The following is a 24,891-nucleotide window of genomic DNA, read 5'->3' on the forward strand; positions in this document are numbered from 1 at the left end:
ACAAGAGCACAGACATGATGCATAGCTACAGAGAAATTTGTGAGGGAGTCACTAACTGTATTCACGCTTTCAGAGTCCTGGTTAGAGCTGCAGGACATCTTTCTCTCTGTTTCATTCAACTGAACGCACAATTTACCACTTTACACCATGAACTACTTGCATTACCTTCCTTCATAAAGCTGTGCGGAATATTCATCTGTGAAGTTGCACATCATTAAACAAAGCTGCATGGAGTTAGCTGCATGGTGAGAAAAACAACAATGGTAACCACTATTTTAGTGTGCGACTGGAGATCTTTTGAGAAACGATGGATCTGAGCTGGGTGTCTGTTGACAGTGCGGAACTTCCCTGGTAGCAGTGAGGGGTGCGTGCTCCAGGCACACACCCCAACTCCCCATTGGGATGAGACCAAGATGAATGCTGTCCTCTTTCCTCCAGACTTCCAGGAATGAAACACAGGCCTACAGGCCAAAAAAGAAACTCTTGAGCTCTGGGCCGGTCCCCAAACAAAATAATAGGGGTGTGTGCAACATGGGGCATATTTACTCTGCACTCTAGCTAAAAGATTATCAGGCAATAGAATGATGTCCCTTCCAGGTCTGGCTCTGCTCTTGGAAATGTAACACCCCAGCACAGTTTTGTTCCCCATAGGCTGGAGGTTATAACCGTCATGGTTCAGCCAGTAAGAAATCTGTCTGATGGCCACTAGAAGAACATACTTGCTTAGCATAAGTAGTTCTGGTCTGGGCTAGTTTAGTTGGTTTCGGCACACTGGGAACGCTTACCCAAGCCACTCTGCTCGCAGCCTTGTGCTCTCCAGCTGGTGTGCAGCGATGAACAACTTGGGATCAGAACAGCTTTTACTGGCATGGAAGCATCAGGCAGCTGCGTGCATACATGATGTGAGGGGCCTGAGTGGGCTGCTCTCTCAGCTAAGGCAGCATAGCTTTTATTTTGCTTGTTAGTTACTCTCTGCTTACCTGTAACTCTGCAGAGAGAAGCAGGGAGCAGAAAAGAAGATACAAATTAAATCCCACTCTGTGCCTTCAGAAGACAGCATTGTGCATTGACTGTTACCCTGACTCTTCCCCATCCTACGTGGCTGTACAGAGCTGGGCTCGTGAGTGGCAAAAGCAGAGAAGCTCCTAAAAGTGTCTTCCTCTCAGAGTGCCTCTTGTGCCCTTCTCCTGAATTCCCATTGCTTTCCTCCTGTTCCTGCTCTGTGCTGGGGGAAATAATCTACCTACTGATTGATGAAAAGACTTGTTCTCTCACCGGCAGCACCAGGGACGTACAAGTCTTTCCAGTTCCCTGATGCCTGTTTGGTGTTGGCATATATGTGTTTCGTGGTTCATGGACATCACGGTTCTTGCTTTATCACCAATTTTTGTAGAGTAAAGTCCACTTTGAGCAAGTCAGCTAACCCCTGAACCTCAGTCTTCAGCTGCATAGCAAAGTTAGTGCTCTTTGTAGTGCTCTTTGTGTCATGCCCATCTCATCGGTACCCAAAGTATAGATCCAGCCTTTGAAGATACAATTTTTGAAGTCTGCTATATTCTAAATAGGAAATGTCTGCATTCTTATGTACTGCAGCTATTTTAAGCATAGGTCTAGGGATTTTTCCCTGTTTTGCATCACTAGAGACTTTAGGTATTCTTTTGTAGTCTTTATTTCATACGTGACAAATAATTTCCTGCGGTGGCTACTATGTAAGAATTCACATACCTCACACTTGCTGGAAGAATAGTATTTGAATATTTTAAGCTTCTGCTCTTGAACTGAATATCCTATAATGGCAAACATGCTGTTGCTTGTTATGAGCCTAGCCTTGACAAGTGTTTTCTTTTAAATGCATTTTTTGTACTTGTGTCAAATTGTAACAATTTTAAATTGGTTGACTTTTTCTAATTCAAAGGATATTGGTAAGGAAGAGGAGAGAGACTCAGAAGCTGTGAGTTTTATTGCCAGCTCTGCTCCACTTTTCCTGTGTGATCTTGGCACATTACTTCAGAAAAAATCTCTTTGCCTTTTCTCTCTAAAAGGGGGTACTAATATTTACCAGCTGTTCAGCAGTGTTGCTGTGATTAATTCATTAACCTGTGTAAAGCGCTTTTTGAATCTTTGACATTCTGTATACACGTGGAGCACAACATTAGAGTTCAATGGACTGTTAAAATACCTTTGGTGCTATTTAGGGGTGGAGACACACTTGCATTTCTTTGAGAATGAAGAAGAGGTAAAGCCTCCTGCCCCACCCCTGTACCTGCTCTTGTAAACGTTTTGAGATAATAACCTGAAATACGCACTGCTGTGACTTGACAGAACAGTACTGAGCGAATGTTAAACTTTGCTAACAAGTATTTATTTTAATGATTAATACAGGTGAATTAAAGGAAATCAAACAGGACATCTCCAGTCTTCGCTATGAACTTTTGGAGGATAAGTCCCAAGCAACAGAAGAGTTAGCAATTTTGATACATAAACTCAGTGAGAAACTAAATCCTAATATGTTGAGATGTGAATGATTCAACAAAGGAACCATGGCTTTGACTACAGCACAACTATTTATTGGCAATAATATTTCAGTATCTTATACTTGAAAAATGTATTGTAGATTTTTAGCACTAAATAACTTTATGTACAGCTTCTCTGGAATTTAGTCTTAGGAAATTTTATTAACTCACCACAAAAAGATCGCTCTCTTCATTTTAACTGTCTAAAAGCAAGAACTATCCAATTTTTTTTTGCATTTATGCATTAAAAAGGTATAATGGTATGAATTGCTGATATTTCAACAGGTTTATGAATACATATTGAGAATTCTTTGCACTAAATTTGCAAGAAAAAAATTAAAGTAACAGATACAGCGTAGTACTCTGTTCCTTGCAGCAACTGGGTACGAATAGGATTTTTCATAATACCATAAATCAACTAGAGATCAGTGGAGGATTACTTGAAATCTTTGTTCTTTATTAGTGATGCTAGTAATGCATATAAGCCGAGAACGCATGGTATGATTACAAGGAATCAATGAAAATCAGGTAAGTGTGAATGTAATTGTAGTAGCGCTGTTTAACATGTATGTATATACACGTACCCACAACTACCCTTTCTTAATTCAGCATATTTACTTTCAAGAGAAAGGACCAGAATTTTTTTTAAAAAACAGCTTTGGAAGGTAACACGAACTCGCTCCAAAGCTACTCTTTATGCAGTAGAAATGGTTTTTTAAAATTCAGACTCTGTGCAGGGCTGGTATTTTGTTACACTGTTCTAAATAATGCCTCCGATGCTTCATTGTTAAATAAAATATTCCTACTTTACTGATACGCCATCTCGTCCCGCTAGTTTGCCGCCACAGTCGGGATTCCCCCGTGGGACCCGGTCCCCGACAGACCGGCCCCCCTCCGCTAGGCCCGGGCTCGCTGCCTTTTTCGGGCAGAGCCGTGCCCCGCCACACCGTTTCCGAGTGCCTGCGCCGGGCCGCGGCACCGGAGCTGCTGGGCCCGCCCGCCGCCCGCGGGTGGGGCCGGGGGGAGCAGCCGGGCGCCGCCTCCCCTCGGGCCGCTCCCCGCGGCCCGGCCGCCGACAGGCCTCCGGCCCCGCCCGCTCCGGCCCGCTGTCCAATCGCGGCGCGCGCCTTGCTGCGGCTCCGCCCCCTCGCCGTCAGGCCTAGCCAATGGGGAGCCGGCCCGGGGCCATGTTGGCCGCCGGCTGAGGTTGCCGCGGTAACGGGAGCTGTGGGAGCGCTGGGGCAGCGGCCGCGGGCGGGATCCGCTCCCCGCCGGCGCTATGGAGCTGAGCCTGGCCCGTGTGGACTACCTCCAGGTGGGCCCGGGCTGCGGGCGACACCGCCGTGCCGTTACCCCGGGGGAGCGGGCCGGACCGGCGGCGAGCGGCCTGGGCGAGCGGGGGCGGCCGGCGGCCGCGGGGCAAGGCGGCCGGCCGGTGAGGGGGAGCCGGCCGGCGACCCCTCGAGAGGGCGGCGGGGCCGGTGAGAAACCTGAAGGAGGCTCCCGGTGCTCCCAACGGCGGGGCCGGGTCGGGAAGCGCCTCCCGGTGGCGCCGCGGCCGGGCAGGCCTCCCGCTTCGGCCGGCGGGTGCGCGTCTCCAGAGCCGCCTCAGCAGGGCTGGGACGCCCCTCGCTGGGCCCGCCAACCGCCCCGCTGCCGGCCCCTGCCGCTCCCGCTGCCGTGCGCTGGGCTGCCGGCGCCGAAACGTGCTCGGCTAAAGAGTGTGTCTTCCTCCAGGTGGGAGTGACAGCTCCGAAGAGCATGAGGCTTCTTCCCGCCTCGGGGCGAAAGGCGACGCAGAAGGTAGCGGCTGTCGGCAAGGCAGAGCGTGTTCTGCTGGCTCTCGCTAACTTATTTGCTGGCCGTGGAGTGTGCCGTGATAATGTTATTAATCGTCTTTTGAGTTTCTTTAGTTCGTGCGTCATAGGGAAAAACTTTGGAACCAGATTCTTGGAGCTTTTTGGGAAGCTTTTGCAAAATTAAAGAGTCTGAATATGTTTCTGGAAAACTTTCAGAACCAGTAAGGAATTGTCAAAACTTACGGCGTTGCTGAAACCGCAGGGAAGTTCATGCATATTTCTCTATTTCTATTTTGCTAGCACTTAATATAGATGAACTATTTCTTTTCTAATTTTCCTTAATACAAGTTCAAGCTAAGAAAACTTAGTTAGGAAAACTCAATAGAAATAACGGTGCATTTTTTGTTTTAATAATAAATTCTCAATCTGAAAATACAACTATTCCCAAATATGCCTTTCTGGAGTGTTCCACCTGATGGTTGCTGGCGTTTGCAACTAGAAGCAGAAAAAGGATTGTAAATGCTGTCACTGAAATTATTGTTCTTAGGCTCTAGTGTCCTATCTATAGGCTTTTCTACATAAAGCTGTGTAAATTAAGTACTGTAGAATTTACAGTACTTAAATACAGGAAAATATTATTAATATAGGAAAAGCAGTATTTAAAAAAATACTTATGTGTGTAATAAATAATGATGTATTATACTTTTGAAGGTGGTTGTTGGAGATCAGGATGGGGTCATAACATGTTTTGGCATAAAAAAAGGGGAAGCTGTGGTAAGTGGAAATGTTCCATTTAAAATTTTATTTTTTAAATATTCTTCCTAATGAACTTTGAAAGTCTGGTTTTATTGACATGGGAAATAAGATACCTGTGGAAGGTGTCTAGGTAGAGCTGTGGACTGGCACCTAGCCGCGATGAGGGCATGCTGATTTCATGCCGGGACAAGTACATGGTCCTCCACAGTTGTAGAGTCAGACGCTTGTGTACATCATCACAAAAAAAGTCAGTTTAACACCTTTTGCTTTGCAGTTCAGTTGGGCTTAAGCCTGTGCAGATACTCAGTTACTGTGACTGAACAAAAACCTGCAGTGATTCACTAAGTTGGTCACCTGAGGGGATTTTAACAAACTGATTGCTTTTTATGAGCCTAGACTTATGCCCAGCTTAATAAAAATTTATCATTTTATTTTATTTTTTTTCCCCCTTGAGGAAGTTCATAGCCAGCTCATAAGGACTCTATGGCAGCACAAAGAAATCTATGTAGTCTTCTGGAATAACAATGCAACATGTAAGAGGGAGGGAGGCAGGGAGGGAGTGTGTGTATGTGTGTGTTGTTCTTTCTAAAAAAAAAAAAACCCCACAAACAAACCAACCAAAAACTTAGTTACTAGCAGTGCTGAAATTTTCCTATGGATGAATAACACTGAAATAATAAAGTGTTAATTTATTATATTTTACAGCTTTTTATGTTTATTGACTTATAAAATGCTTGATTGCTTTGTGATTGAGAAATGTACAGATTATTTTTGTCTGCACATAATCCGTAGTATCTTAGTTTTGCCAGAAATTGTAAAGCAAATTTAGTATCCTTTATGTTAAACGATTACCATAAATACGATACTGTGATGATGAAAAGTGCTTTTCTGTTTACAGCCAGTGTTCAAGACACTGCCAGGCCAAAAAATTGCACGACTGGAGTTGGGAGGAGCTCTTAATACACCACAGGAGAAAATTTTTGTGGCTACAGGATCAGAAGTTAGAGGTTTCACAAAAAGAGGGAAGCAGTTTCTTTCGTTTGAAACTAACCTCACTGAAAGCATCAAAGCTATGTATGTATGATATTTTGCATTTTTTTCATAGCTGTAGCAGATGGTTCATTTATGATTTTATGAAATAATTTTTTACCATATTGTGTGCTTGTAGGTAACACTAAGTGCTAGTCCAGCTTCAGCTTGTGCCATGACATGTAGGAAGGAACTTAGAAAATCATGGTGAAGTTTAGAAAGTGTAAGGGAGCTTGGGGGGGGTCTGGAGGCACTCACATCAGTGCAAATGCAGGTGAGCGGAGCTGGGGTTATTGCCATAGTGTATCAACGTCCATACACCCTTCCTGTAGCAGAACAGGAACAAATTTTTTTTTTTTTTCTTTTTTGGATCATGTTGTAAGATGCTGCCATATATAAACGGGCTGGAGAAGAATTAATATCATCAAAATATATTAATGAAATTTCTGTAAAGATATTCTTAGGATTTTATGTGAAGACAAAATAGGAAATTTAAGAGTTATAGAAATCACGTGATTTTAGCATTCATAAGAAACTTTTTTTTTTTAATAGCTGGAACAGCTTGTGGGGCCCACTAATGCCTTGAATCTGCAAGCGGTAGTGCATGCATATGGTAGGGCTAAAAGTCTATCACTGCAACTGTACTGGGAAAGTGTTTTCTTTTTCTCAGGCATATTTCAGGAGCAGATCTCTTTCTTTGTGCGAGCTATATCTATAACCATTACTGCGACTGCAAAGACCAGCACTACTACCTATCAGGAGATAAAATCAATGATGTTCTCTGCCTTCCTGTAGATAAAGTGAATTGCATTACACCAGTACTTGCGTGTCAGGATAGAGTCCTCAGAGTTTTACAGGTTAAAATACTTGCTTGTTTACATTTTATGTGTTGATGCTGTAGAATTGGACTAATTCTTAAGGGAATCAGCATATCAGCATGGCTTAAACATCATAAAGATAAGCATATTGTATCTTACTTGGCAGTGTAACTGTCTATAATGCTGGTAGGTTTTGTTTTTTTTTTAAAGGAAAATCATGATTATAAACTTGCAAAATGAGGATTAATAAAACCACTATAAATAGGCTTTGGAATTCATAGGTGGAAGTAGATAACAAATTGGTCCCTTCTAACTAAGAGTGCTCACATAAGGGAATTCAATGTGTAAGTCTTTATCGGTTTGGAAATTCTTGCTCTCACAAATTATTGTTGCGACAAGTCTGAGTTGATATCAAGTGGTTTAACAAATTTATTTGCCAGACAAATTCGCAGATTATTTTTAATAATAACACATTTCAAGAGTCCTGTGTTTTATTTATATAAACTGCACCCTGTTTTGGCTTAGAAATAGTTCTCCCATAGGTATTGGGAGTTTAAGTGAAGCATATCCGTTACTATTATCCGTAATAATTTTGTCCTTATGCTTGTGGGGTTTTGTTTTGGTTTGGTTTGTGGTTGGTGTTTTGGGGTTTTTTTTTGGTTTTGGTTGGTGTGGGGTTTTTTTGTTTGTTTGTTTTTACAAAACTCATTCAAGATAGTTCTCTTTGTCTTTAGGGATCTGATTTACTGTATGAAGCAGAAGTTCCTGGGCCACCTACTGTTCTTGCTCTAAACAATGGAAATGGAGGTACCAAGATTTTTAATATACACATAACTAAATAATGTTATTTTACTATATTTTTAAGATGTTATTGCTTGTATTTGTTAATTATATTTTACCTTTATTTTTAAGCTGATGTTACAAATGCGGCAGAAAACTGACTATGCAAAGCCATTTCTTACATACAAATAAGTATATACACACACATATGACTGTTTTAGACAGTTCTAAAATATATTCACATTGAATTGAAAGCCTCTTACAAGAGCAGTGAGATATTAGGTGGTCTCATTGTGTAAATATGAACTGGACTTTTGGGGGCCTTGTCAAATTTCTGGGTTTGGGTTTCTCTTACACATGGATTTCCATAACTAGAATCGCTAGTTGCGTCTGTCCATGCATGGATGAGAATATTGAGTAGAGCTCACATAAACTAAGGCTGTGGAAGGATCAAGCTTAAAATAGTTCGGTAATCTTCTAACCTAATAGAAATCACTTTAGTGTGTTAATCTGGTGCTTAATTTAGTTTCAGTTAGATTGTGTGACAATGACATTCAGAGCTGGTTTGGAAAAGCAGTTCTTGCTTGCTTAAGTCCTCGCACAAAATTCACTATTGGATGCATGTTCTGAATGAATCTCTTTGTTTCTCTTCTGTAAAGGCAATTTAATAGCCTATCTTTGCTGAAATTTCAAGTATTGGATTATGAATGGTTTTTAGGCAGAACTCCAGTGCAGGGGGGCGTTCATACGCAGAAGAGTGATAGCCATGAAGAAATTATCAGAACAGGTGCAGTTTTCATGTATTTGTTTTTGGTTTTAAAGCCTGACAGCTGTTACACAACACTAATATTAGAATTTTCTTTTTCCCTTGGGCTGTAGAGTGTAACTACACAATACTTTCAAATTTTTTAAATTGGTGTACTTGATTTTATAAATTCTAACTTCAGTTTATGTGTTTAGGTGATTCTGGAGAAGAAATTGTGTATGGAACGTCTGATGGTAAACTGGGTCTTATCCAGATTACTGGTTCCAAGCCTATACCTAAGTGGGAAATTGGAAATGAAAAAAAGAGAGGAGGTATGTGTCTCAGTTGCTCAATCTTTAGCTTTCCAGCATGTCTGAGGCTTTATTACAAGGCTTTATTATTGGGAAATCTTATTCATAGGTACTTTGGAGGCATATTGTAATTATGTCAGTATGTGATATTAATATGAGTAAGCTCTCTTTCATTCTTCTGATTTTCTTATAAATAATTCTAATCAGTTTGTCTTGCTTTGGATTTTCTGTTCGTATTTTTTCCAGTTCTTTAGTATACTCTTACAGTATTTTTAAACTGGCGTTTCTAAAACAGTGTTGATTCATAATATGATTACTTAAGGTTTTTGTCATTTTGGTGACTATTTCTAAGTGCAAATATACCTGCCAGATTTTTCAAATGTTCAATGGTCTTAAAGTCTCTTCAAAGGAAAGGTTAGCATCTTCCCTGCAAGACTGGTTTTTTCCTTCCTTTTTTTTTAAAAAAAGCCATTATAAAGGGTTTTGTCTGAAGATGGAATAAGGCTTTCATTAAAACTCCACAATGAGGCTTAACAGTATGATGCTTTCCCTGTTTTAGCCTTGGTATGCTGCTTCTGCAGCATCTATTAGCTCATAGTCCTTTGTAAAGGAGAAGACCAGAAATAGAATTTTTATTTTTATTTTTTTTTTTTTTTAATTTAATTATGTCATAAAAGCTATCGCTGAATTATTTTCTTAAAGCACTTCCTAGTATGTCCTTACTCTTCATATGAAATATGAAGGAGTCATAAAAGTTAATTTCCATCTCGTTTTTCATACTAACGCTTGTACAAACTCTCTCGCTGCTTTTTCCTTCTTCCAGACCCTAACTCTTTCCTGTCCAAACGTGATTAGTTGTCATAGGCTGGTTCCACATGTGGTAGTAGTGGGTTTGTCCACTAATGTGTCAAGTAGCAGTACCTAGTCCAGGTCTGGCACAAGTCAGAACCCTCTTTCTGTGACCTTAGCCAGAATTCATAGTAGTCCATTTACCAATAGCTTTACGTCAATTATAGGAAACAAAGAATGCTTGCTTCTTCGACTGGCAAAGTTAAGTAGCGTGGATGGACAAATAGTTCATCTGGGGAAATGTTTGACGAGGGAGGGTTAAACCCCTCAGAGGTAAGCTATTTGAAGGGGTCTCTGTTCAGTGCCTCTCACCAAGGGAACTGTAGTGGTTTTGATTTGGAATTGGTTGCTGTAAAACCCGCTGTACGATCTTGAACCTCAGGCACAGGTGAGAGACTTCAGCCCTCTAGTGGACTCATTCAGAAATAGCATTAATGAAACCTTAAAAGTCGACCAAGAATCTCTTTCTATATAGCTGAATGTGGCCTGTGAATTATTGTGTCATAAACGAATAAAGATGAAGTTAACGGTTTTGTTTTCTTTTTCATTAGGTATCTTATGTATTGATAGTTTTGACATTCTGGGAGATGGAGTTAAAGAATTACTTGTTGGACGAGATGATGGAATGCTAGAAATCTATAACTTTGAGAGTGCAGATAATCCTGTCCTTCGATATGATCATGTAAGCCCACATTCATCATACTCTTCTTTGGTGGAAAAATGAATTTAAAAAACCCTTGTATTTCAAAACTTAAAGTATTTACAAGATCATTACTACTAAAATGTGTGTTTTGTTTTTAATTTGATGAGCTCTGTAATGTTGACAAGATGAACTTCAAAGTAGTGTCCTAATATTTAAGAACCCAAAAGTGAAATAGTCCTCATTTGAGCAAAACTCAAAGTAGTGTAGAGCGTATGTTAAAATTCTGGCTCTGTTGACTACTAACGTCTCTCCTGGATGAAACTGAATAAATACAGTGCTTCTCTCTCAGTGAAAAAACAACCCCATGTTGTGTGTAGTCTGTGTTTTGCATGTAAAATAATAAACGTAAGCTGTCAGGACTTTACTGAGCATAATTACTTTGGTTATGAATTGTTTAAAATAGTACATTTGATCCATAGTGATTATTTCAGCCTTCAGTCAGATTGCTAATTCCTGCTGGAAAAATCTTGTCCATCAGTGTTTTGCTTTAAACTGCTTTTTAATGTCTTTGTTATGCAGAGTAGAATCAGAATGCATTTGTTAAAACATTCCAATTTAGCTGTGATAGTCATCAGCTAGCTTACTCTTTTGTAGGTCTAGATATTGTGCGTCTACGTAGGTATTTTGTGATGCAGGTAAAAGGAGGAGTGCAACCCTTAAAACCCCCACAAACCCCCCCAGACTTCTAAAATGAGTGCAGTGATATTTCCCTCTGCTTGAATGTATTTCTTTGAAGGCTTTATCAGAGAGCATTGCATCAGTCCAGGGTGGCTGTGTGGGAAAAGATGGGTATGATGAAATTTTAGCATCCACATATTCAGGTAAGCTTCATATCATTTACTCAATAAATGTCGCATGTGGTGATGTGATAAAAATGAAGCAAGCTGTGGTGTTAGTGCAGCTCACGTCTCTTAAAGTTTTTGTTCTGATTGGAATGGGGATAATGTTTTGTTGAAAAGATCTCTTCTAATTTAATATTTACACTTCACTTCAAAAAGATGTTTCCTACACTCTAACTATGGTTTTATATTTTAAGGTATTCATAATGTGTTCCGCTGTGTAACACAGTGGCTGGTTATTCTGTGGTGTAGACTGCTGCCTAATTGTGATGAAATAATGAATACATTATGTCCAAGGGAACTATTCATGATTTTTTTTTGTATTAAAAATATTGATAGACATGCATATCTTTTTTTTTTGTTTCCCTGTCTTTTATGTATTTTCCTCCCTTTTCAGCTTCATAGGGCTTTAAATGGGGTTGATTTTGCTTTTAGTAGAAAATAAAGCTTCCCCATGTGAGGCATCTCAGCAGGGCCTCTGTAGGATTCGAGCTATTGGTCTGACTGTCACAGAGGGCATGATAAACATGCTGCAATGTTAACTGCTAGGAGCTAAAATATTGCTAAGTCTCTACCTTTGGTTATCTTCAGTGCTAAAAAATTAGCCTACTGAAACCTCTCGTATTCAAAATCATGTATTTTGGCAAGATACAATTCTCAGTCAGTTACTGAGAAGTAATGGTGTTCAAGTACCTCTTTTACATAGTCTTTGGATGATTAAAAGACTCTTATACCTCACCTCATATAAATTGTTTTGGTATGATAGGCTGCAACAATACTGTGGCCAAAGTCCTTTGTGGCTTCTTTTAGTGGGAATGTTATAAAGATCCGTGAATCACAGAAGAAAGAAAAAAAGGAAAGCCCATGTTCACCTGTGGGTTTTCAAAGGTAAACTCTGGTAGGATGTGCAGTAGACTAAGTTTGGCAGATTTTGGCAGATCAGGAAAAGTAGTGCTTAGAGCAGTAAAAGTTACATTCAAAGCCTGGCAGCATAGGACTTCTGTGTATTTTTTTGAAGTTCATGCTCCATTATTGGGCTTTGTTGGTACTTGAAGTAGATAGCTAAGGAATGTGAAAGATTGTGGACATGCCAGCTTTTATGGTGCATTTTATAATAATGCTATCTTACTGTTTGCATGCGCTAGATGAGGTAACTAGAGCTGTAAACACCCATTCAAGTGTGGATATCATACCTGAGGTGTCAGGGTGTAATCAATTAGTATTTGCTTTTATAAGTAAATGTAATTAAGTAAACACAAAGACTTTTTTTTTCTACTTCAACCGGCAGCATTCAATCTCAGAGCACACTGTGCAACATATAGTTTGCTATAAACACATTGCACAGCTTTGTTTTGTTTTCAACTATAGTACTGCAAATTGAATAATTTGCAGTTTTGTCAGAGAAACAGAGGTGGGAAAAAATTTAAGTGCTTGGTTGAAAACTGCTGCAGAGGGATTTATTGCTCAAAGTACTTCATGAAAAAGAATAAGTAATGTCTTCCAGTCTGTAAGTTAAGAACGAAACCCATTAAAAAAAAAAAAATCACGCTCAGTGTCTAGATTAATCCTCCAAAGAAAGGATTAAACTAAAGTCTCGATTCTCTCTACCCAGTATCTGGAACAGACATCGCTCCACACATACAAAAGCTGAGTGTAGACTTTTCTTTATAGCTTATAAGGAATATAAACTTAATATATTGGTTTAGGCTGGCTGACAGGACTGACTACAGAACCTGTCCGTAGAGAAGATGGCTCAGGTGAAGAGCTAAAATTAAGTCAAGAAATGCAGAGCAAGATTTCATCCTTAAGGTAATTGCACTGGAAAGAAATTTAAATGGAAGAATTGAAATGTTAAAAGCTGAAATGTCATCTTTCCTTCCTATCTCCCTGGATTTTCTGTATCATTAATGTATGTAGAAGTAGCATCAAGCCTTTTCAAAGTAGAAATGAATAGCAGCCTCGTTTCAGTCTCTTTCTATCTTGCCTTCACATGATGATGTCTTAATGCCTTCTTCCTCAGTGTCAACAAGATAAGATTCCCTTCTTCCATGCTGCTTATAGCTTCTGAATGATGGGAGGAAAGTAGTCACTACCATATAATTCAAAATGTGTTGTACTCTTGAAGGAAAAGAAGTTGTCCTTTCCTGTGACTCATCAAAATCTCTTTTGGCAAAGTACAGTAGAATCTACATTTTCATGTTATATAGTTTGTATTTTATCTTTGTTCTGTATGTGGAAGGGGAGTCACCAGTCACTTCTGGTTGGAAAATTGTGGACAGAAGGTAAACATGATTGCCTTGCAGGCTTAATCTACTTGATTTCTAGGGTAGCTGTTATAGTTGGTTTTTTAAGACATTATATGTGGTTTCCCTTTTCTAGGAATGAATTGGAACACTTACAGATGAAAGTCCTTCAGGAACGTGAAAAATACCAGCAGTCTTCTCAATCCAGTACTGCTGTTTCATCAGTACCTGCATTTAGTGTGAATGATAAGTTTACGTTAAATAAGGATGATGCTAGCTACAGCCTCATCTTGGAGGTGCAGACGGCTATAGATAATGTCCTGGTACAGGTGAGTGTGGTTTTGTTCTTATTGGCTTTCTTGATATCTAAATAAAACATTCAGAGACTTTCTAGTTTAAAAAGCTGAGTTATGTTATCTTAAGTATATGGGGTTTTAAATGCCTGAACTGTTATAAGAGGGAATTGAAGTGTATAGCCTTGCAATGTTGAACTGTTGTAAATGCTTGTTAGGGAACAAATCCAACTTAAACCTTTATTGAACAGAGCAACATTACACTACCAAAAGAGACCCAAATGCCTGCTGTACTAGCAGGTTTCTACGTAACTATTGTGTTTGCTTTTGCATGTCCCTCCTTATTTCAACAGCAATTAACTCAGTAAATCTTAAATGAGGTGCAGATTCTCACTCGCCAGTTAAGTACCCTCCATAGTGGAAAATTAATTTTAGAATGGTATGGGCCACCTGTGTGTTTTCAGTGTGGAACAGCGTCTGATTTGTGTGCAGTTGGTGATAAATACTCCTGCCAAGTAGAGCAACCTTAATTAGTTATTCCTCCTAGTGCATCAGCTGAAATTAATGTTATCTTTGGTATTCAGAAAGAGTAGTGGTACTGAATTACCTTCTTTTGGGATATGCATGAGGAGAAAAATTTGACAAGGAGGGATTTGTGAGGTGAATTTTCCATAACAAATGGGAGAGAACTACCACAGGATTTTATTTTTCACTTGTTAATAAAAATCTCGTTTTTATTAAGGATGTTATTAGAGCAATGCTAAGCAACAGCTAATATACAGCTCTATAGTATTTGCTGTTTCCATAGCTAAGTGAGGAATAATGAAATTGTTTAATCTAGCCCTGAACTTAATGTAGCGTTTAGAACTTATGGCTTTTTCTTTAAAGAAATATAAAGCAGTATCTGGTATTCCTCTGCTGTGAGAAGACAATAAAACTGTTTTTAAAATATTTTTTTTTAGGAAGTATGTTGCATATTTATCAATGTTTCCTGACACTTCTGTGAAGTTATAAAGCAGTAATTAAGTAATTAATCATTCTAATACCCCTTAATCTTGTTTTTAAAAAAGAGTTAGATTTAATTTTAACTCCAGTGAAAACACATCTAGATAAGAAGTGGTCTGTGTCAGAAGTGTTATTGTAAGTAAAAGGATCATTAATAATTATGTAATATGATCCTTGGTTTCCTGAATGAAGATTGTAATCCCCCTATTAAAATAGGGAAACACTTCAATCATGAAAGTGTACTTCATGCGTATGAATGAAGTATACTTTCATGTCTGAAAGATAGTTACACATCTTATACTGAAGTTGTTGTAAGCCAGCCACGCAAGAGTTCAGGACTCCGTAAGAGAATAAGAGAAAGATCATCATGTTACTCCAGGATTAAGTAGTAAGCTGTGTGTCTGTTAGGCTTTTACCTCTTGGATGAAGCAATCATTGCCTCTCCCTTATTAAAATAATTGATGACAGTTAGAGGATAAATGCATTAGAAGCTACTCTGGAACTTAAGCTCTTTATTTTTCCTTCCTCATATATTCTGTAGAGTGATGTCCCAATAGACTTGCTGGATGTGGATAAAAATTCTGCTGTTGTTAGTTTTAGCAGCTGTGATTCTGAGGTAAGTGAAACAAAACAGATTATATTTATAGAGACCACATGATGAAAGCTCTTAATACTGACATTAAAAACAGAATTTGGATTTATATATTTGTGATTTTAAATATATGGAGTTAAACTAACTCATTTGGTAATTTTGGAGAGCTCAGCTTCATTAGAGATACTGCAGAATTAGGAGTTAGCAGCAGGTCCTGACATAAGGCAAAGCTAAATATGCTTTGCTATGAAAGCTTATGCTTTGCTAAATATGCTATGAAAGGATCCAGGAGCAGCTGCTCTCTTGCTTTCTTCCTGCCTGATCAGGAATGTGAGAGAGACATCCAGTATTGCTCTCTTCTCTGGATTTGCCAGTATCACATATATTTACCTCAAAGTAGTTTAGGTGAAGAACATTGTATTTCTTTCTTAGTTCATCTCTTAAAAATCACTTTAGAATGTGAAAATTCTGCTGTGGGGGAGTCATATATTTAAGTGCATTTTTTATATAAGAATTATAAACTTAAATACTTACAGAATTACTAATGATGCTTAGGGCCGGGAGAAAATCCAGAAAGTCCCTTAGCATTATGAAAATCTTCTGTGAAGTCTTTTTCCTTGTAACGGTCCTCTAAGTATTTTATTTTTAAGAACTAAATTTGCACATCATTGGTGTACCCTGGAGCTTTCAGAAATCAACTTCTTATTTTAAGTTTCTTGTCATTTATGATGATTCATTTAGCTTTTGGTGTGTTTTCTTACTGATCTTACTTTAGTTTTTGGATGTTGGACTAACATTGCAGACGAGTGGGGCATGCTGACATGCATTCTTTAGATGAAAAGTAGATATCTATGTAATTTTTATGGTGGTATTAAAGAGTATAAGAGTTATTTCTCCTTATATGGAGAAATTTTAAAAATTCTACCATAATTAAAATTAATTGGAATATTCAAGGGAACCAAAGATTACTTTTTTGTATTTAACTTTTGTAAAATCGCTGTACATAAATAACAAAAACTTTACTGTATGTGTCTACAGTTAAAACAGACCAGTAGAACTTTTGGGAATCCACAGACCTGTTTTGTATTGTTTTTCTGGTTTTTTTTGCTGTTTACAGCCAAATAGCAACTTTCTTCTTGCGACTTACCGATGCCAAGCGAATACTACGAGACTTGAACTTAAGGTAAAATGCTGCAAGGTATTTTCCGTAATAAATTAATGGTTAATGCAGATGTCTGCTTAGGAATGGAGAGATCTCTACCTGGACTGACTGCTTAGCCTGGGCAAATGATCAGTCCAATTTCTACTGCTGGTTGTTTCCGGAGAACCTTCTAATCTGGGGTTGTGTTCCTATGTATTTATCTGTAGGGTTTCTAAAGGCTTCTAAAACTGTGTTACTTCAGAGGAGAGCCTGGGGTCCTTCTCGAGTGTCCCTAAGATGAAAGCAGTGGGGAAATCAGAGTGTGAAAATACTTGATTCTGGAGACAGTGTGTGGAACTTGAAGTGGAGAGAGGCGTGGGAAAGCAAGCTCTGGCACTGGTTGTCCTCAGAAGTGTTTGAAGGAAGTTACACTGGGAAGTAACCAGGGAATATAGACTGGATTTGTATTTTAGAGAGGAAGCAAATCCGGTCATTCCATGCTTATTATACTGAAGGCATGTGGGTGTTTTGGGCTTTATTTTTAACGATCCACCAAATTCACACGTTTTGTGGCTACCACCAGGGGAAATAATGAGGGAAATCATGATTAGGAAAAATCCTCAACGTGCACACAGGCTCTAAGTTTTCTGTTTATGTAGTCGCCTAACACTGCAGCCTCCTAATCTGATATGTGTTTGTTTATGTAAAACTCTCAGTCAAAAGATTATCATTAGAAATTTAAGCCTGCATAAGATGCATCACATGTGAGGAAGTTGGGGGTGGTTATCTGTTTCTTGGTGAGGTCGCCATAGTGGACCTAGCGTGCAGAATTAAGACTCTCTATTTCCCAGGTCCCCTTCTTCAGAAATGCTATTAGTGTGCTTATTGGTTCTGAGCAGGTCACTTTATCTCCCTGTGTCTCAGTTCTCCTATTTTAATTTAGGGATATGACCCTGGCCACCTTTAATATTGAAAATACTAGGTAAAGAGTAAATAACACAAGAAAAATTAATCAGATGCATTCACAATACACAAAAAGAGGGTTTTTTTACTCTCCCACTAAAAACATTTATAAACTTGCTGTTGTGTGTCATCATAGTGCAGTGTGTCATCAAAACAGTGTACTATCACTCTTGCATTTGGATCCTGATGTGATGGATTCGATCTGCACAGGTTCTACTGCCACCTCGCTGCAATACATGGAGGATCTCCCATGATTTACACCTGCCACGTGGTGTTCATTCTCTTTTTGTATTTTGTCTATGCAGATGCAGACGATACAACTTTTAAGTCTTGGTGACTTTATTTCCAAAGACAACTACTTACTAACTTATTTTTATTAAAAACATTGAAGTGGATGTCTTCCTGCAAAACACTGCTTTTTGAGTTCTGAGACCCTATAAAATAAGGGACATAATCAAGGTTATAAAGCAAACCTGTACTTGAACTCCAGTCTGTCTTTGGTTTGTATAAAGCCATTTGAGTAGCTCTTCCACCTACTTTTCATGGCTGCGTTGGTACTATAGGTGGGACACTCCTGTTCCTTGTCAATTCTGTGTGAGTGGCAGATGACTTAGTGCAGTCTGTGTAACTGGTCTCAGCAGAGAAGTGATTGATGCATTGCTGTGTATTCAGAGGTGTGCACAGTGCAGTGCATACTGTGTCTTGAATGTGTTTGTACGTCCTGCTTGTTGGGTATTCTGAGACTTCAATCTGGCCTCTTACTTTTCCAAAAATAGCTCAGGAAGAACTTTGATTGTTACGAACAGATGAACACGTTGTTTTGAAATTCAGTTTACTCTCTTAAGTTCTTTGATCTATTCTTTGCTGCCAACTGCTACAGAATGTATTTTTTCCTTAATTAAAAAAAAAAAGTAATGGGGCCACTGAAGAATTAGAAGCAAGTTACAGACTTTTTATTTTAACTGATCAGAAGGTAAGTTAGTGGGGTTTATTTTCTGAACATTTCATTAATGTAATATAGCAGCACTTCACTGGACACTACTTTCATCTAGTTTTAAAATGTTCTTGATCTGCTCTATTTATAGGCACTATTAAGTAAATATAGTACTCTAAATATTCTTGAAGTACTACAGTCTTTCTTTAACATATTTTGAATACCCACCAATTTTCCAAATTGTGGTAAATTAATCTTCTCCCTTTTGTTCTTTTTTGTGGGTCCTGCTTTTATTTCTGCAGGTTCGATCGATTGAAGGACAGTATGGGACACTTCAAGCATATGTAACTCCAAGAATTCAACCCAAAACCTGCCAAGTTCATCAATATCAAATTAAACCACTTTCACTTCATCAGAGAACTCATTCTATTGACCATGACAGGTATTTGCAAGGAAAAATCAATGCCTTTTTCTTTTGAAAAACTGACACAATCCAAGTGAAACAATGTTTACTCTATAAACTTAAGTATGTAATGTCTAACCCCTAATCTACAACTTTGAGCCTGTAGTTCCATTTTATGGGTTTTCTGACAGAAAATGTGGATTTCATGGGTTCCTGCTTTCCCTGCTATTCTTTATCCTTGTTTTCAGGTTATTCTTCATTTTACAGACCTGGGTTATAGTGCGGCCCCATGTGTTAGCAGAGCTGAGGGTGTGGTAGAAAGGAAACTCTCCTGTGTTAGTAACCGCAATCTTTTCAGTTTCAGCCTCATTGTCCCCTCCACCCCTTTAATGTAATTCTTTCCCATAGGTGATTTGGCTCCAAAACTGAGCCAAGACTTTTTTCCCCTTATCTCTCTGTTAGGAACCTAGAATTTTATGCAATTTCTATTTGATTTTTCCCCACCCTCAGTTAACATCTTGTATTGTCACCAAGGTATTGCTTGCTTCAAAACTAAAGTGAGAGTTTGAAGGAATGATACCAAATACTTTTATGTGCAAATGCTTCAATGTGCAAATGAGCCCCATTATGCCTCGTTCTTGATATAAATGCTATGTCTGTGGTTTACAGCATGGGAGACTGTTGAGGCTCTTAAGTCATATTTGCTGTGTTGTCGGTTTTTTTACCTTTGTCATAAGTTTCAGGTTTAACAGCTTGAAACAGGATACATCAAAAACTTCCAACTAGTTTCTTATCCAGTTCTGACATGCCTACTAGGAGATAAAACTGGAATGTACACATAGCTTTTTGTCTTGAAACATAGAAAAGTATACTTACTTACATAACTATTAATTTTTTTTTTTCTTTTTAAATTTTGTAATGTCATAGACCCATGAATACACTGACGCTCAAAGGCCAGTTCAGTTTTGCTGAAATTCACTCGTGGGTTGTGTTTTGCTTGCCTGAGGTGCCTGAAAAGACTCCCGCTGGAGAGAGTATCACCTTTTATTTTCAGAACACCTTCCTGGGTACACAGCTTGAAAGTACTTACAGGTAAAATACAATTACTAAAGTGCAATGTGACTATGCTGGGGCTTTTGTCTTTTTCATTCTTGACCAGTCTGCAAGTTCCATTTCACGCACATACTACTGTTTACCTCTCCACCCTCAGCCCCATCAAAACTCCTATTAAAGAGAACAGGAATCCTTCTTAAAAAGGATTGCCAAACATTACCAGGGGTGAGCACTATCCAGTAATGATGCAATCTGTAACTTGAATAGGGTTTTTCTTGAAGTTGGTCCTAAACCCAAAATTGCCAGGGAGTTAAGCTCGATATATTTTTAAGATGATGGCTTGCTTTTAGAATTTAAAGAACATAGCTAACTAATATAGTGAAATTATTGTGTAATGCCTATTGTTTTCTAACTTCCTTTTTTTTTGTTTTTGTATTGAGGAGCAGAAATAACTTAAAAGGCATTTAATACTCATGCAAACAGAAGTGTGATAAGCATTAAGCTGAAAAGCTTCTTTTTCTGCAATTTATACTAGGCAAATATTATTTCTGTGTGTAAGATTAATGCTCTCTTCTCAAATTAATTAGTTATATCTTCCTTCAGCAAATTATATATGTCCACCTGAAAATGGAACTGTAAAGTGGAGAAAAAGTAATTGTTATAATGATACAGAGTCCAGCCTTCTCCCAGCCTACCATACGTGTTGTCTACTCATAATGTAGAAAGTTGTTGGGTGGTGGTTTTTTGAGGGGAAGGGGAGAGTGTTTTTTCTCCCTTCTGGTATTGAAGCTTGCTGTTTGGCTTCAAGGTATTGCAATGATAAAACTTAGGAGGAATGAATACAGTCAGAAATCTTACTTAGGTGACCTTAGTGTTATACAATAAAGATAACTGCTTTGTGTATACCTGAGATTTGTGTATACTGCTTTGTCTTAGTGGAACAAACTGTTCTCTGTCAAGATTACACTGGGAAGGAGGGAATAGCATAGGTGTGTAGACAGCCAGCTGATACTGGGGAATCGTTATGACCTTTGTAGAGGTTACTTTCTTTGATTTGGGCATTAATTTACAGGCCTTCTATTTTAACGCAGGGACAAATCTAATGCATGCCTGTGTGTTTAAGTTTGTTCATTTAAAGTTTTTCTTCCTTTCTAGAAAACGTGAGGGATGTTTTAAGTCTGACAACATTTCTACAATATCCATCCTAAAAGATGTGCTTTCCAAAGAGGCTACTAAAAGGAAGATTAATCTCAACATATCATATGGTAAAACTTTCTTCTCTATTTTGTTGTCCTTGACTTCATTTGATATTCTTATAAATGGAATATGTATTATTCATTTGCTTGTTGGGTTTTTTTGACTCCCTACTAGACATAAATGAAGAATCTGTGAGGCACACATTAAAGCTTATCCACCCCAAATTAGAGTATCAGCAGCTGTTGGCCAAGAAGGTTCACTTAATAGATGCTTTGAGAGTAAGTATCTGAACTCCTGTGGAAGGATTTTTATGGGGGATTATGTTGTCAGAGACCAAGCTGTAGGGCTCAAGTCAGATGTGTGTCATACTGGTATCTGCTCTGTTTCTGTTCCCAGGACATGTATTTTAATTATCTAGGAGACAGACTTCTTCAAGTTAAATTCCCATTTGTACTATATAACTAGTGAATAACGTGTAGGATTACTGACTGATGTTGAGGGTGCTTGAATCAGACAGTAGAAGGCAGCCGGCTTTATCACCTAACGTTCTCTTTTTGCTTGCTGTTATTTTCCAGTTCCTTCTTTGTCTCTTTCCTCTAACCTTTAAAAGTTTTCGAGATCTGGGGATGATCATCCAGGCCAGATGCGACTTCCTTGCTTTGGAATTTCATCCCAGTGTGTCATAATTTCTGAATTATCTGCTTACTAATCTTTTGCTTAATACCCTCCTCAACCGTTAGTTTTTGGGAGGTACCAGTTAGGCAGCTTGTCTCAGCTCTTGGACTTTTTCCAACAACCAGGATTTTACTATCAAAACTTGCCATCATCTCTTTTGGTATTTTTATTTTTTTAAGGGGAGGGGAGATGAAAATAGGCAACCAATTCTCTCTTGTCCTTTGGGGGAATCAAATACTAGTTGTCAGAACTCTTTAGTTAGTAGAAAAACTGACTACCAATGAGAATAGTGTGTATCTTTTATTATCACTAAAAGTATTTTACTTGGGCTTGATTTGACAAACCAGGGAGGTAGAAAATAATAGAGAATTAGTTCTTAATGCATGTTATGTTTGTGCAATAATGATGATGTCGCATATCTTGCTTGTTTTAGGCTTTTTCTTAGACAGCAAACCTTCTTTGACAAATCTTTTTTTGACAAATTTTTTGTCATTCATTTTTTTGGGTAATAACTTACTCATAGGTAGTAAAATAACCTGATGATTGATGAAAGCTGTTATCCCAGCAGACTCACGCATAATTACCTTTTGTCTAGAAAAGAACAGTCTTTCTGTGGGGTATCTATACTACCAGCCATCTTAAATTGGTCTGACAGTAGACTGGGGTGTTTTAGAAGAGGTCTTTAACTTTTTGCTGTCACAAATTGAGTGATACTTTCAGAGTTTACTTTACCTTCAGACTTCAGCATGTGCTACGCTTTCTAGGAATTTACTTATTCTAAAAATGAAGACGTGGTGAAGGCTTTGAGCTTTCCTTAGGCTTGATTCTGTAGGGGCTGGGCTGGGGCATGATCCTGTTCTGGCAGTACTCAGAGCTGGAAGCTGTAATACACAAGATTTTGAGAATCTAGTCTATGAAGTGACAAGTGACATCTGGCATTTCATTAGAAGACTAGAAAATGAGGCGCTTTGAAAATAACTCTTGCTAGTTCAGAAGGGGATTGTCTTGTCTCTGAAGTACTTCCTCCTGTCAGACCCAAGCTTAATTTATTCTTACTTTTATGCTCTTATGATACTTAACTACTGTTAATTCTTGCGATTTAAAATGTCTTTGAGGAATTACAAGTTCATGAAGGAAATGTGGACTTCCTGCTACCAAAATACCGCAGCATTTTGGAAGAGGCAGATCAGCTGCTTGAGGAATACAAGAGACAACCTGCACATCTCGAGAGACTTTATGGTTTGTTGATCAATCTAACTTTTTATTTAAACACAACTTAATGTCCAGAGAGCACGCTGGACATGACTGAAATAGTTATGAAGTCAGTATTAACAGAACTGAAATAATTTGGTAACTGGGTACACTTGGGTAGCTACAGGACAATAGGTATGTAAGTATCTATGTCTTCTGTTTGGTCATACAGCCAAGGCTGCGTATTTACATAATGTTTTTGATCATAAAAATCTGAAGTTAATAGTGAGGCAGTAAAACCTCACACGTACTGAAAATGGCTTGTACGCTACTACAGACTTTGGGTAACTCTCTAAAGGTTCTCAAGGATTGTTTACCTGAGAACTTCTGAAATTGATTTGGCATCACAAATTGCTGAGAAGGAAAATACCAGGATTATTTGCAAGTGACTTTTCTGCTTTTTGTTTAATAGCTTCATATATTCGGATGATCCTTGTCTTTATGGACATGATTAAGGATCGTATTCAAATTCAGGGTGGCATTTAAGAATGTATAGAAGTCAAATGAGTGATTAAGTTCTGAGTGGTTAAGTCTTGCAAAACATCAGAAAAACAGAAAACTGCACGTGGGGTGGGAAGGGAGACCCTTAGGAGACTATCTGATTTAGTGAAGGAAATTCTGTAACCTTTTCTGGTGTTCCCTGTACAGCTTTCAGCTCAAAGAATCTCTGCCAGACACCAGCTTTAATAAGCCTACGTATATACAGTGTAAGCAGAGCGCTTGTTGCCCATCCTGTGGTAGCTCCTCTCTCTTTAGTGTTTCAGATGTGGGTAATTCTAAGGCAGACACACACACTTTGGAATGATGCTGTAATCTGGGCTGTTTTAACGGTATTTGGGGTTTGTTTAAAAGTAAATAGTTTAAAACATGCAGTTTAAAAAGAGTCTTGTCTCTAAATCCAGAATCAACTAGAATAGTTGGTACACAATAACAAGTTAAAAGTAGAGATACCTCGTAATGAAAACAAGGCAAATAATAAGTCCTGGGATTTTATCTTTGCAGGTATGATCACAGATCTCTTCATAGACAAATTTAAATTTAAAGGCACCAATGTGAAAACTAAAGTTCCCCTTCTTCTGGAAATTCTGGATGGCTGTGATCAAGATGGACTAATTGCTTTTTTTGAGGCTGCAGCCTGACAGGGAAAAAGCAGAGTAATTTTTTTTTATTTTTTTATTTTTTTTTAATCAAGGCAGTTCAATATTGAGTCCAAAACACTTTTTAAGAAAAACACTTTTACTTTTTTGTTGTACTTGGCTTTTAGGTTTTATGTGTATTTTATGATCACATTGAACACAGTAGTCAGCTTCAGTTCACATAAGCTGTTGTGCATGTTCAATGCGCGCAGAGTTTCGATGCACACCGTGTTCTTCGTAGCTAAAGGAAAATTAGCATCAGGTGTAAATACCAAATACCCTTTTTGCAAAAATGTTCTCAGTACTGTTAAAGACTTCATGCAGCAGGCTGTTCTCCAGTTCTGAGAGTGTACGAAGAAACTGGTTTTCAGAGACTTAAGCAGATTTAGAAGAAATTTGTGTGTTAAACTGCGCCGAACTATGGTCCTGGCCTGCCGTACGGAGAAAGCGGTGCCAGAATCTCACCAACCCTGGCGGAGCTGGTGTGCACAGAGAAGGGGGAGAACTCTCTTTGAATTTTAGACTGACGACAGCTACTTTTAAAGCGCCACATTAACTTTTTTGGAGGGTGGATGGCATTAAACTTCCTCCGTGCTTCTCCCGTGTCTGCGTTGTTCTTCATTTCAAAACACCGCCTTTTTATTTAAAATCAGAAGAGCTGAACCATGCTGTGGATACAGGCCTTTGTTCGCGAGTGAAGTAAAAAGGAGTAACTTACTCCCCTCCAAGGAAGGACGCGTTTCCCAGGGGGGAAAGGGCAGGACCCTTCCCTCCCTCAGCGGGGCAGGAGCAGGGTGCAGCCGGAGGCGCACCGGCGCGATGCAGCCGAAGCCACGCTACCGGCCCGTTGTCACGGAGAGGAG

General features: G+C 38.8%; 2 protein-coding genes across 4 annotated transcripts in view; both read left to right on the forward strand.

Annotated features, from left to right (window-relative positions):
* Positions 1–3,359, forward strand: part of TRPC3 (transient receptor potential cation channel subfamily C member 3) — a 47,125-nt gene extending 43,766 nt beyond the window's left edge. For 2 of the 3 annotated variants that reach the window (XM_075501142.1, XM_075501143.1), the window contains exons 12-13: positions 995–1,120; positions 2,383–3,359. In XM_075501142.1, the coding sequence (XP_075357257.1) occupies positions 995–1,120; positions 2,383–2,525 (269 nt within the window). In that variant the 3' untranslated portion in view covers positions 2,526–3,359. The remainder of the gene's footprint in view (positions 1–994; positions 1,121–2,382) is intronic. The other variant, XM_075501144.1, reaches the window with a different exon arrangement.
* A 335-nt stretch (positions 3,360–3,694) lies between these two features.
* On the forward strand, positions 3,695–24,628 carry BBS7 (Bardet-Biedl syndrome 7). Its single transcript, XM_075501146.1, has 19 exons — positions 3,695–3,828; positions 4,251–4,316; positions 5,024–5,086; positions 5,967–6,142; positions 6,768–6,954; positions 7,650–7,722; positions 8,656–8,772; positions 10,152–10,282; positions 11,040–11,124; positions 12,849–12,951; positions 13,522–13,714; positions 15,225–15,299; positions 16,393–16,458; positions 18,616–18,755; positions 19,644–19,808; positions 20,925–21,034; positions 21,141–21,244; positions 22,757–22,880; positions 23,895–24,628. Exons 1-19 carry the CDS (start codon positions 3,793–3,795, stop codon positions 24,029–24,031), a joined length of 2,151 nt encoding a protein of 716 aa, XP_075357261.1. The 5' UTR covers positions 3,695–3,792; the 3' UTR covers positions 24,032–24,628.
* The last annotated feature ends 263 nt before the right edge of the window (positions 24,629–24,891 follow it).

Source organism: Mycteria americana, chromosome 4 (genome assembly GCF_035582795.1).
Source record: "Mycteria americana isolate JAX WOST 10 ecotype Jacksonville Zoo and Gardens chromosome 4, USCA_MyAme_1.0, whole genome shotgun sequence".
NCBI classification, from domain to species: Eukaryota; Metazoa; Chordata; class Aves; order Ciconiiformes; family Ciconiidae; genus Mycteria; species Mycteria americana.

Coding starts and splice junctions, on each gene's coding strand:
- BBS7 (XM_075501146.1), top strand. CDS start 3,793: ATGGAGCTGAGCCTGGCCCGTGTGGACTACCTCCAG. Junction 12,952..13,521: donor AGCAAGATTTCATCCTTAAG/GTAATTGCACTG, acceptor TCCCTTTTCTAG/GAATGAATTGGAACACTTAC. Junction 21,245..22,756: donor ACTTAATAGATGCTTTGAGA/GTAAGTATCTGA, acceptor AATGTCTTTGAG/GAATTACAAGTTCATGAAGG.